The sequence below is a fragment of the Anarrhichthys ocellatus genome, unplaced genomic scaffold, assembly GCF_004355925.1.
Source record: "Anarrhichthys ocellatus isolate YVR2014 unplaced genomic scaffold, GSC_Weel_1.0 scaffold7, whole genome shotgun sequence".
NCBI classification, from domain to species: domain Eukaryota; kingdom Metazoa; phylum Chordata; class Actinopteri; order Perciformes; family Anarhichadidae; genus Anarrhichthys; species Anarrhichthys ocellatus.
The window spans coordinates 12364774-12377202 of NW_022280037.1; the positions used below are offsets into that span (position 1 = coordinate 12364774).

The 12429-nt window shown below is 38.2% G+C and overlaps 1 protein-coding gene across 1 annotated transcript in view; it reads left to right on the top strand.

Moving 5' to 3' along the window:
• The first annotated feature begins 1336 nt into the window (after positions 1-1336).
• sptbn5 (spectrin, beta, non-erythrocytic 5) overlaps positions 1337-12429 on the top strand; it is a 52705-nt gene continuing 41612 nt past the window's right edge. The window contains exons 1-8 of the mRNA XM_031847217.1: positions 1337-1526; positions 3222-3344; positions 7111-7278; positions 7800-7916; positions 8119-8276; positions 8362-8590; positions 11723-11809; positions 11903-12096. Of these exons, the coding sequence (XP_031703077.1) occupies positions 3231-3344; positions 7111-7278; positions 7800-7916; positions 8119-8276; positions 8362-8590; positions 11723-11809; positions 11903-12096 (1067 nt within the window). The 5' untranslated portion in view covers positions 1337-1526; positions 3222-3230. The remainder of the gene's footprint in view (positions 1527-3221; positions 3345-7110; positions 7279-7799; positions 7917-8118; positions 8277-8361; positions 8591-11722; positions 11810-11902; positions 12097-12429) is intronic.

Sequence of the window (12429 nt, forward strand, 5' to 3'; positions counted from 1 at the left end):
CACTCCTCCTCAGTCCAGATATGGTCACTTCCTGTTTACTGGTTGCACGACGACATCGTTCTCTTATGAACAGTTTATTGTTTATACCAACGAATATTTAACACATTAAGACACAATGGCATCGGACAAAAACATGTTCCTGGACATAACACACGAACATCTGGCTTTATTTATTCTTCTTCTTCTTCTTCTTCTTAATGAAAGAGGCTTCCCGTTACTGTAGACTTGAGTCAATGAAAGTGAAAACGTTTCTGAATGTGCCTTAAATCACAACTAAAAAAGTTAAATTTGCCTCTTTTTTTCTGTAAGCAGCATCGACGTCAGATCCACAAATCAGCAGAAAGACGACAACGTTCTGAACCGTAAAGACGCATTTAGACGTTAAAACCAAAGATGAACTCAAGCAAAGAGTCCGACTCACATTACAAAGCGTCTTCTTCATGTTGCTCCGTTAGTGCCGGTTGGTTTCAAAGCCTCTCACTCTGTTCTCATGACGGGACGGTTGTCGTCCTCGAGGATTCAGTCTAAGAGAACGTCTGTAAAGTAGACTTCAATGGATAAACATGTCACTTTAATGAGCAGGTATATTCAGTTTTAAATGTTTTAAAGATGTTTCTGTCGCTCTTCAGACTTCAAATATAAATATTCATCTATCTAAAATGTAAAAGTTTTTATTTTTGTGACTTTGCTGTATTTTGCATTCTTGTTGTTTAAACTGATGATGTTTGACTCCTCGTCCTGTTATCAGAGCTGGAGAACAATAAAGTTTATTCAAACATGTACTCAACATCTTCTGCTGGTTTGAGGTCAGTTTGTGTTTAAAGTTTCTATGTTTCCTCCGATTACAACTCTGTCCTCACCTGCCTGTCTCTCTGTCTCCTCACCTGTCTGTCTGTCTGTCTCTCTGTCTCCTCACCTGTCTGTCTGTCTGTCTCCTCACCTCATCACGATGAGTACATTTTAAGTCTTAAATCTTTTAAGATTTAAGCTTAATATGTGTTTTGTAAATTAACGCTATGTGTCTGCTTTCACAACTTGAAACAGCAAACGCTGTGAATTTAAGAACTTTAATTAAGAACAGGAGTTTTATTTTGAAACAAAATTTTGAACTGAGCCATGTTGGTTTTTAAAAAGCTGACTTTTCAAAATGAAATGGAAACTGTCTGTCTCTTCACCTCTCTGTCTTGTACTGTCTGTCTCCTCACCTCTCTGTCTTGTAAAATGACACATTTTGGTGAATAGGGTAAAAATGAATGTGTGTGTGTGAGAGAGAGAGAGAGAGAGAGTGTGTGTGTGTGTGTGTCTCTCTCTCTCTTTACTGTCAGTGTGAACTTTGACCCCTGTACCTGCTGTCAGGTGAGCAGAGCTGCTCATGCTGTAAATCCAAAGGCTTCAAAGTTCACACACACACACTTCTTCTTCTATGGTAACATTTGGTTCAGACTGTGTGTTTCTTCTTATTCCAACACGTCTTTGGATCTCTCACTCTGTCTGAGATTCTACAGCAGTAAAGAGGACGAGTTAAGGTAAGAAACAATAACTTTATGTTCTTTATGACCTGTGCTTACATCCATAGTGTTTTATGTTCTCACATGTTTGTAAATCTGCAGGATTAATTATTTATTCCTGTGTGTCTGTTTCCTGTAGATGTGTGAACACAGCAGAGATGAATATATATTTATTAACATATTTATTAGGGGTGTTTTAAAAGTTTAATTGGTTCTGAGTATGAGAGACGAGAAAAATGCAAATCAGAGTTAAAGGCATAGTTCTACATTTTCATGTCCGTATGTTTAATATGAAGCTACAGCGAGCGGTTGTTAGCTTAGCTTAGCATAAAGGCTGGAAACGGAGGGAAACAGCTAGCCTGGCTCTGTCAATAAGTACATTTACTACAATACTGTATCACTTAATTTCCATGTAATTCTGCTTTATACTTCTATTTCACTATTTTTATTTGATAACTTTTGTGTAGAAATGTAACAAACGGTATGATGAGTAAAATATGATGTATTGACAAAAAGTAAACTACCAAACAATATGTAAATCAGAATCTTAATACAATTAAATGATAGTGAGGATTCAGATCCTGTACTCGTGTAAAAGTACTAATACCACAATATAAAAACACAAGTAAAGGTCCTGCATTCACAACTTTATTTATGTAAAAGTGTTTTTATATACGAGTGTGAGAATCCTAAAGAAGTCACATTATTCTAAGAAAAATCATAAAACTTCTATTAAAACAGTTTAAAATCATCTCATCGTGATTTCTTTTCTCTTATAAGAAAATTAGACTTTTGGGATTTAATAATAGAAATAAATTACTTAAAGATGAGGATTGTTGAGGTGTTTGAACTGAAATGTTAATATACACACACACAGGCTACCTGGATTATGAGAGCTCAGGTATTTTTACAGCAGTGTTGTATTGAAGGTGTGACTTCTTCTGTCATAAAGTAAAATAATATTTTAACTGCTAACTCAGAGCAGATGACCAATCAGCTGACAGCTCACGAGACCGTCCAATCAGAGGAAACGCTGCATGAAATACGTTTAAATCTGACTTTAGAGGTGTGAGATGCAGCTTTTTGGGTTGTTTTTTCCACCACTGAAGACAAGAGCAAAGTATCTCAACAACTACCGGCCTGATTGCAGACATGTCTGCTCCCTAGAGCATGAACCCTGATGATTCTGCTAACCTCTAGCGCCACCATTAGGACAAAAAATTCCCATTAAATGTTATTCAATGTCAAGATTTACGTAAAATATCCTGATCCCTTTCCTGCTCTTCAGAGAATAAACCCTTTAGATTCCTGCTGCCCTGAGGATGAACCATTTAGATTTGAATGACTCCATGATCTTTCCTGTAGCACCACGATCAAGACAAATACACCCCGTTCAATGTCAAGATTTAATGTATCAATTTCCGTGAAATTCCTGATCTCATTCATGCTCCCTGGAGGATGAACTCTTGTGATTATAATTACTCCACGGTCTTTCTTCTAGCGCCAACATCAGGACAAAAATCTCTCCTTAAATATCAAGATTTAATGTACAGATTTCCGTGAAATATCCTGATCCCATTCATGCTCCAGAGAGGATGAACCCTTTAGATAGATAGAGCAGCAGGGCCAAAACAAGTCTTTAATGTTTTTTACCTGAAGAATAAGATGTATCATTTTGCATCTTCTTTTGGAACGTTCTCTGTGTTCTTCCAGCCAATCAGGATGGAGGGCGAGGAGGACGGGGCGGGGCGAGTCAGAGAGCTGCAGGAGCAGAGGATGACGGTCCAGAAGAAAACCTTCACCAAGTGGATGAACAGCGTCTTCACCAAGAACGGGGTGAGACAGGAAGCCATGAAGAAGAAGATATGTGGTTTATTAAAACTATCTGTATGACCAGATACCACAAGAGGAAGTATGCAGTCCTTTACTGCACTAGAAGTACTAGTACCACACTGTGAAAACACTCCACAACAAGTACAAGTATATAAATGTAGTTAAAGTAAAAGTATAGATTGATCAGTAAAATATTTCTTTTTGGATTAGAGTAAAAAGTACAATATATAACTCTGAAATGTAGTAAAAACTACAAAATGTACCTCTGAGATGTAGTCCAATAAAAAGTACAATGAAATGTGCTGAGTGGATGTTTCCTGGGTTCATTCTGGTTACAGTGATAATAATACTCAAGACTTCGCCTTCATTTTGTGATTCAACACCAAACACAACGACGTGGAAACAGTAACACCCAGCAGAAGAACAGACGCTTTACTTTGAAAATCCAGTGCTGACACACTGAGATACAAACTGTGAAACCAATGAAAGACAAGAGATTCACCTCAAACCTATTTTAGAAACAGACAGCAGTGGAAAACTTGACTTGCATTTTTAGAGGTACTTTACTGGAGTATTTTCACTTTGTGTTACTTTGATAGCCAAGATTTTTATAAAATATGTTGCATTGTTATAGATTAAACAGGATATAAAAGAGTTCAATCATGTTTACCTCAGCATCAATAATAATAACACAAATTTATAAGTTTTAATGTCATAATTACTTGTACTTTTACTTCAGGAACATTTCAGAACACAAGACTTTTACTTGTAATGGAGTACTTTTAGTATGTGTGTGTTTATAGTTATTAATCCATTAATTCACGAGTCACATTCACATAAAACATGCGAAAGTTTGTGTTGAATGAAACTTTACAGGAGAATAATAATAGGTTTTTGTGATGATGTCATGATAAAGTGACACAGCTGATGATCTCTTGTCTCAGCTTTGAGACGTTCCAGTCGCTTCTCTGTTTGATTCTTCGTGTTTGTTTTCCCTGATAACTGGCATCAGCTGTTGGCTGAACACTGAAGCTCGCTGCTGCTCCTCATTCCCAGAATTCCTCTGGGATTTATGGGGGGGAGAGAAGAATGTGTTTCCATCCACACTGAGGTCATGTGTCATATCATATTTAAGGGTGTTTTCGGAGGGTTAGGAAAGAATACAGATATGCAGCTACACATTTATTTAATGAGAAAACAAAACAAAGAAAAGCTTAGAGAAAAGAAAAGGACACTGTGTGGCCCCATGCAGACTGTAGTAAAGGGAGATACAATGAACAGGAAATAGAATTACAACAAAATGAAAAAAAGTCATGTTTTGTAATTTCTAAAATATGAAGTAAATTGCTTTGCTTTGGAGTTTGGTTGGTGGCCATCTTAAGTCATGTAAAGAGATAAAGTGGGGTTAAACAAAAAAAATAGTTTTATACTTTTGTTATTGTCGATAATGATAATAATAATAATAATAATAATAATAATAAGTGCACAAAGTGCTTTGACAGACAAAAGCAGCAAAAGCAAGGCAATAATAGCAATAACAGAAAGCTCAGTGAGACAGTCGATACGGTGTTAATAAAAGAAGATAAGATGATAAGATGAATACAATTTAAAAAAGGAGTAAAATAATTTAGTAAAATCAACAAATATAAATAAAACAGAAATAAAACAGAAAGACGACATCACATGAAAGCCAGTCTGTAAACATGCATTTTAAGAAGTGATTTGTGATTTTTTTTACGTTAAGTAGATGAAATTAAAATAATTGAATACTGCAGAACTCTATAAATATTCTGTTGAAATACTCCTCGCTCCATGTTGGAGTACTATTGTCTAAAGTATTCTACTGTAAACTTCTTTGGAATGATAGGAACCAAACCAGGACAAGCAGACAAAAATATGTCTGATATTTAATAGAACAAACTTCTGATGGAGAAACTCAACGCATTAGTCATAAAATAGAAATGTTTCTTAGTTGTAGCTCCATTTATATACTTTAATTTATACTCCGACTAATGTTAAATATGTTGTTTTTATTTTCTGTCATGAACTCTGATTAACAATGTTATCTCCACGGCAACAGGAAATCAAACCAAGGTAATTGTATAAAAACGCTGTTGAGATAGCACAGCTTCCTGTTGCATGACAGCTTCCTGTTACATGACAGCTTTCAGATTAACCTTAAACTAATTAACTGTAGTGTTGTCTTTAAAAAACAGTCGACAGTAAGAATGATGCTAGAAACATTCACATGAACTATTTCTATCATAATAATAATATTAATACAACAGCAAAAAAAAGCTATAAAAGTGAATATATATATATATATATATTTTTTTTTTTTTTTTTAAATAGTATAAATCCAATCAAAAAAAATATTATTTGAAATCTTTAAAACATATTTTTGGGTTGAAACCAGGTTTGTCAGGAGGTCTTCATGAGTGAGATCAGTCTCAGGTGTATTTCAGTTTAATTCTAACACCGCTCCTCCTTCAGACTTGTTTGTTGTCAATCAGTGTTTCGGTTATTTTTTTTAAATTAATCAATTCAGCGTATAGTCTATAAAATGTAAAGAATAATCCAAAATGTCCGTCAAAGTTTCCCAAAGTGACGTCTTCAGATGTCTCGTTTAGTCCAAAAATACTCAGAAATATCCCTTTAAAAAGATACAAAACAGAAAAGCAGCAAATCATCACATCTGAGGGACTTTAAGTGAGTTTTTTTAAGCTAACAAAGTCCATTTACTGAAGCTACTCACATGTTTCCATCAAAGCCAATGAAAATACAGTACTGCTACTCCAACGAGTCTATCTGACAGCTGGTTACTAGTTTGTTAGATATTCAGAGATGTAATTAAATCTGATGTAATGTCTCCGGCTGCTCGTTCTTAGTGGATTAGTCGACTAATCGGTCATTTTGGTCTTTTTATCTTTTTATTTAAGAAACCTGTGAACACATCTCTGGTAAATTTAAAGTAGTTTAAAGTGGTTTATTAAAGTAGTTTAAAGTGGTTTAAAGTGGTGCTTTTGTGTGATTTGCAATGACTGTTAAGAATTTCTTTGGTCGAGGACAGTCTTTGTATTGTCATAGTTTTAACTACCTAACGGTATATAAAGTATTGTAATTAACCATTTAATCATATACTATTATACACTATACTATTTTAAGCATAAATACAATAAACTAGTTCCTTGTTGTCTCCCTCATGTTGGACTGTAAACATTAATACTTCTCAGTTTTTGGACTGTTTGTCAGACAAAATTAGCTTTTTAAAAGACATTTATCTCCATTGTTTGTGAGACAAAACCGCATTTCAGGCCAAAAAAAGTCAAAGGAAAATAAACTAAATTGTGTTTTCCCAAATGAGTGATGTTCAAAGCCTCATCAAGGAAGGTCTACTGGTCTACTTGAATTAAGAAGACCAGGTCCTGAGGTCATGGAGGTAAAATAGAGCTGAATGAAGACATGATGGACGTTCTGTTGGAGCTGTAACTCATAAACAGCATGAAGGCCGGACCGACACGCCTGTTATTGGGAGGAACTTGTCCACTTGACGAGCTGTAAGATGTTACCTGACCTGCTGATAACCAGGATGTCCTGAAGCAGATGTTATGTAACTCATTTCAGACTCTCAGGATGATTTAAGGGGAATTATGCTTTGAACTTCCTGTTTAAAGTCGCTGTAAACATGTCTGCTTACATCTTAGTAATAAATCTATATTGTACCAATATATGCATGTAAAAATAGATACTTGTTCTTCACGTCTTGCAGGACAACGTGGAGCTGACTGACGTTTACACGGAGTTGAAGACCGGAGTCGCCCTCATTCGTCTGCTGGAGCTCATCTCCAGAGAGACACTGCCTCCGCCCAGCCGCCGCAAGCTGAGAGTCCACTGCCTGGAGAACAACAGCATCGCCATCAGCTTCCTCAAAACCAAGGTAGCTCACCTGTTAGTCATCAAGAGTCCTAGAAACCATGGTAGCTCACCTGTTAGTTATCAAGAGTCATAGAAACCAAGGTAGCTCACCTGTTAGTCATCAAGAGTCCTAGAAAGCAAGGTAGCTCACCTGTTAGTCATCAAGAGTCCTAGAAACCAAGGTAGCTCACCTGTTAGTCATCAAGAGTCCTAGAAACCAAGGTAGCTCACCTGTTAGTCATCAAGAGTCCTAGAAAGCAAGGTAGCTCACCTGTTAGTCATCAAGAGTCCTAGAAAGCAAGGTAGCTCACCTGTTGAAGGTACTTTTTTGTCTGTATTTTTGTCTCCATCTTGTGTTCATGTGTATTCATTACAGCTGTTATTTTGACTCAAATTCAACTGAACTAAAAATATAAATAAACCGATGAATTTAGCAGACATTTTTTGAGTGAACAAATTATTCAAATGATTCTCATAAACTGTCCGTTCATATTTAAAACCACTCAGTCTGAGACACTAACCAATCACTGTCTCTCCCGTCAGATTCGAGTGGAGCTGATTGGTCCAGAGAACGTGGTGGATGGGGACCGCATGCTGATCCTGGGTTTGCTGTGGATCATCATCCTCAGGTTCCAGATTGGACCCATCAGCCTAGACGAGGTAGGGAATCAAACCCACAACCTCCTGTCCAGCTCACTAAGAAACGAATGAGTCCAACATTGTGTCGTCTCTTTGGTCTCCTTATCTTTCCTCTCTCCTCCCTTCCCTCCTCTCTCCTCCCTCCCCCTCCTCTCCTCCTCTCTCTTCTCCTCCCCTCCCTTCTCCTCCCCTCCTCTCTTCTCCTCTCTCCTCCCCTCCTCAGGCGGGAGGAGGAGGCAGTGTAGCTCATCGCTCAGCTAAGGAGGCTCTACTGATCTGGTGTCAGAGGAAAACTTCTGGTTATGACGGCGTCAACGTGAACGACTTCTCTTCAAGCTGGAGGAACGGACTGGCGTTCAACGCCCTGATCCACGCACACAGGTAACACACACACACACACACACACACACACACACACACACACACACATTTCTTTCTATTCACCATCCAATCTTCATTCCTCCAGGCCTGACCTCTTTGACTACAGTCGTCTCCATGCTGAGGACCCCCTCAGTAACCTGCAGCATGCCTTCTCTGTGGCGGAGCGTCAGTTTGGGATCATGCAGCTGCTGGAGGTGGAGGACATGGTGGTCAAACATCCAGACGAGAAGTCCATCATGACCTACGTGTCTCTGTACTACCACTACTTCTCCATGATGAAGCAGGGCCAGACCATCCAGAAGAGACTCACCAAGGTCTGAACACATGCGCGCACACACACACACACACACACACCTACACGCCTACACCCACACACACACACACACACCTACACACACAAACACACGCCTAGACACACACCTACACACACTTAAAAGATGACAATGCAGATGTACCCTGGGATGTACCCTGCCCCAAGCTGAATCTATTTGAGGGCGCTGATTGGCTAAATTGTATGTCACACATTTATATCTTTAACCAGCAATTGGCTAAACTGCTTCATAGACCCGCCTCTTTTGGGCAGTTTCTCCACCGCCCCCAGAGACGTGCACACGCGGAGAGGACGTGCAGGAAAAGCATATATTTACCGCAGATATCATATTTTACACATATTACTGGGTGATTCCATATTTCAAAAACACAAATATTGACAATTTGTATAGTTTATTATTATTATTATTTATTTTATTTTATTTGTTGTGGCTCAAGGTGGGGCCCTAGCGCCCTCTATTGACCAGCCGCCACTGCTTGAGTATTTTCTCCTCATGACCCTTAATACTTCTACTCCTCTACATCTCAGAGAGAAATATTCTACTTTGTACTTCACTACATTTATATGACAGTTAAAGTTACTTTACAAGTGTATTGTTTTTGCAGAAAAATATATAAAAATGATTATTCGATTAATTTGATTTTAAGAAAATAAACTATTTTTAAAATAATTTATATAGTTTTTCCAGTAAAAATATTTGCTGGCTTTAGATGTAATAATGTTAGTTTATTAGTAATAAAGTTTAGTCTCTGTACTTCTCTCTGCAGGACTAATGCTCATGCGGTCTCATGTCAGGTGACCAGGTGGTCAGGTGGTCAGGTGACCGTGGATCCTCTCTATACTGTGTAGTCCACTGTGGGCGGGGCTTCAGCCACTAAGCTCATCCGATCAGATCACAGTCTGAGACGCTGCAGCAGAAACAAGCTGCACACTTTTACCTGCTGTTAGCTCAGAGAAACAGGAAGAAGAGCTCAGTCAGAACTAAAGCACCGAGGATTCTCTATGGATTTAAGAGGCTCTCATGTGTTTCTAGTTGTTGTTGGTTATCTCTGTTGGGTTGTTGGTCAGCTTACATACTTTAGTTTTTAAGCTTCGTTGTGGCTTCAAAGCTGAAAGGGTTTCTCTTCTTTGTGACCGAGAACAGAAGATGATTTTCTGTCACTGTGTTGGATAAAAAGATAAGATAAGATAAGATAATCCTTTATTAGTCCCGCTGTGGGGACATTTACAGTGTATTATTCCTTCTGTTTCTCAGCTTAATCAGGGTTTCAGTTGCCAGCTCTTAGTCTCTAAAACAAAACTCTGGTCTGATGCTGTGGTGTGCAAAGTTTCTTTCCTTAAGTAGAACTACAAATGTCCACTTTGTAGTCTTTGGTGTTATGAAGACATACTGTGAGACAATAGAAGTATTGTTATCTTGTTTGTGTCGAGGGAGCTTTCTCATTAATATCTCTGTTTCTATGAAGCTTTAAGGCTACATTTAGATGCTCAGGATATAATTTTTGCATCAATGTGATGAAATACTTTTCTGTGTTTAATTCTCCTAATGTTGAGTCGTGATGGTTGGAGCTCCAGCAGCGTTGGCGGTTTATGCTTATGTAGCAGGTAAACCAGGTGTGTTACCTGGGGTCACTTAGCGATGCTTCAGGTGTGTCACATGAGCTACCAGCCTCCAAGGTTATCTGTAGAGGGTTATTCCAGGTGTGTACAGGTGTGCAGAGGTTTGGATAAAAGGCTTTCCAGGTCTTAATTGGCGGTAACAGGTATGTCAGGTGTGTCGTGGGGATTTAGAAACATCCATAACCGGTATAATGTATGCACCAGGTGCATTACAGGTTCATGAGAGGTTTCCAAAAATACTTTTCAGGCTTAAAGCACATGTAGCAAGTATGCTCCAGGTGTGGTCAAAGTATTTATGCTTAAATTAAAGTTACACAGCTGCCAGGTGTGCACAGGTGTGGCTGAGTTATCTAGAAGCATCTCCAGCAGTAATACTGTATGCACCAGGTGTGTCCAGGTGTGTTAGATGTTTCAACGAAAAACGATTTAGGCTGAAATTAGAGACAACAGGTGTATGAGGTGTTTTTTTAATGTTTGGTCAAGGTATCTGGAATCATTTTCAGGTATATTGTCGGCAGCAGGTGCCTTCCAGATGTGACGAAGGCATCTAGAAGCATCTCCAGTGGTTTTCTACCATATATATTTACCTGGTGTGTTCAGGGTTATATATATAGTGACTTATGTACCAGGTGTATCCATGTGTACCTGTGTCTCAGGTGTGACAAAGCTCCTTTCAGGTCTCCTTTGACTGAAGGTGAAAGGTGTATAGACTGTTCCAGGTGTATCACGGTGTTCGTCTGGGTAAATGAGCTACAGGTGTGTGTATAACAGTTGAGTATGTCACTGGGAGGAAGTCTCAGTGGTCGGTGGTTAAAGAAACAGTACAGGAGAGAAACTTCCACCAGATCCCACAACAAGGTGTGTTACATGTTTACAGGGTTTTAATGTAAAGTCATGGAAGAGTTCTGTGTTTTAATACATGGTAAACTCCTACAAACCTCTAAAGTAACTAGTGAGGTTCCTCAGGGATCCATCTCAGGTCCTCTGTCTTTTAAGGTTTAATCTTTTAAAACGTTTTTCAACACATTTCTACAGACCGGCTTTTATGTGATGTCGTCGCTTTTCTGTTTTATTTTTAATTGTTAATTTTACGAAATTATTTTACTAAATAATTATACAAATACAAATAAAATGAATACATTTTGGCCATTTTCAAGCGAAAGTGACAAACTTGTTTCCAACCTCTGAATTGTTCAGATTTACTGCTTTTCATTTCTTGTGCGATAGGAAACATTTTAGGAAATATTTTTATTTTTTACTCTTTGTCGGACAAAACAAGCAACTTGAAGTCGTCACTTTGAGCTTTAGGATGTTGTGTTAGTTATTTCTTCACCATTTATTGACATTTTCTGCATTATATTAGTTAACTGACAGTTTAATTGATAATAAACAGACTACTTTAGTTGCAGCTCTATTTGAATAAAGTTTAAATGTTTAATTTCTGTAAGATGATGAGACGTCGGAATGATTCAGGATCTGTCCTCTCTGTCCTCAGATCGTCGGGATGCTGATGGAGCTGGATGACATGAAGGTCCAGTACGAGAGGCTGGTCTCAGATCTGCTTCAGTGGATCAAGACCAAGGTAACAACAACAACAACAACGTTAGTGTTGACGTCTGGATGTGAGGACTCAATGTTAAACTTAACGTGTTGCTTGTTGTCTGACTGACTGAAGGTTCTGCAGCTGAACGACAGACGATTCCCAAACTCAGTGAGGGAGATGCAGAAGCTCCTGATGTGGTTCAAGACCTACAGGACGGTGGAGAAACCTCCCAAATATCAGGTGAGACTCACCTTCTCGTACTCAGCCTTCAGCTCAGATCTCTTCTTCAGTGTCTACACTCCTTTTTGTTGTTCAAAAATATTTCATTCTATTATTTTTTTTCAGCCTCAAAACTGTTTTTCTTTCTCAAAATCGAATGAATACTTTGTATTGTGATGATTAACGATGACATAATAAAGTACATAGTAAGCTTTACGATGTAAATGTGTGTCATGATTCTTCAAATCCACAATTGGATTTGACTTCTTTGCCATTGTTAGACTCATAGAATATTTATAAGAAGTGGACATAGTGGTGGTGATGTCACCCATTGGTTTGTGGACTGATGTTTTGAAGCCTCCAGTTCGGCGATTTCGTCGTCGCCATCTTGTTTTTTTTGCAACCAGTGAACAGGAAGTGACCATATTAGGACTGAGGAG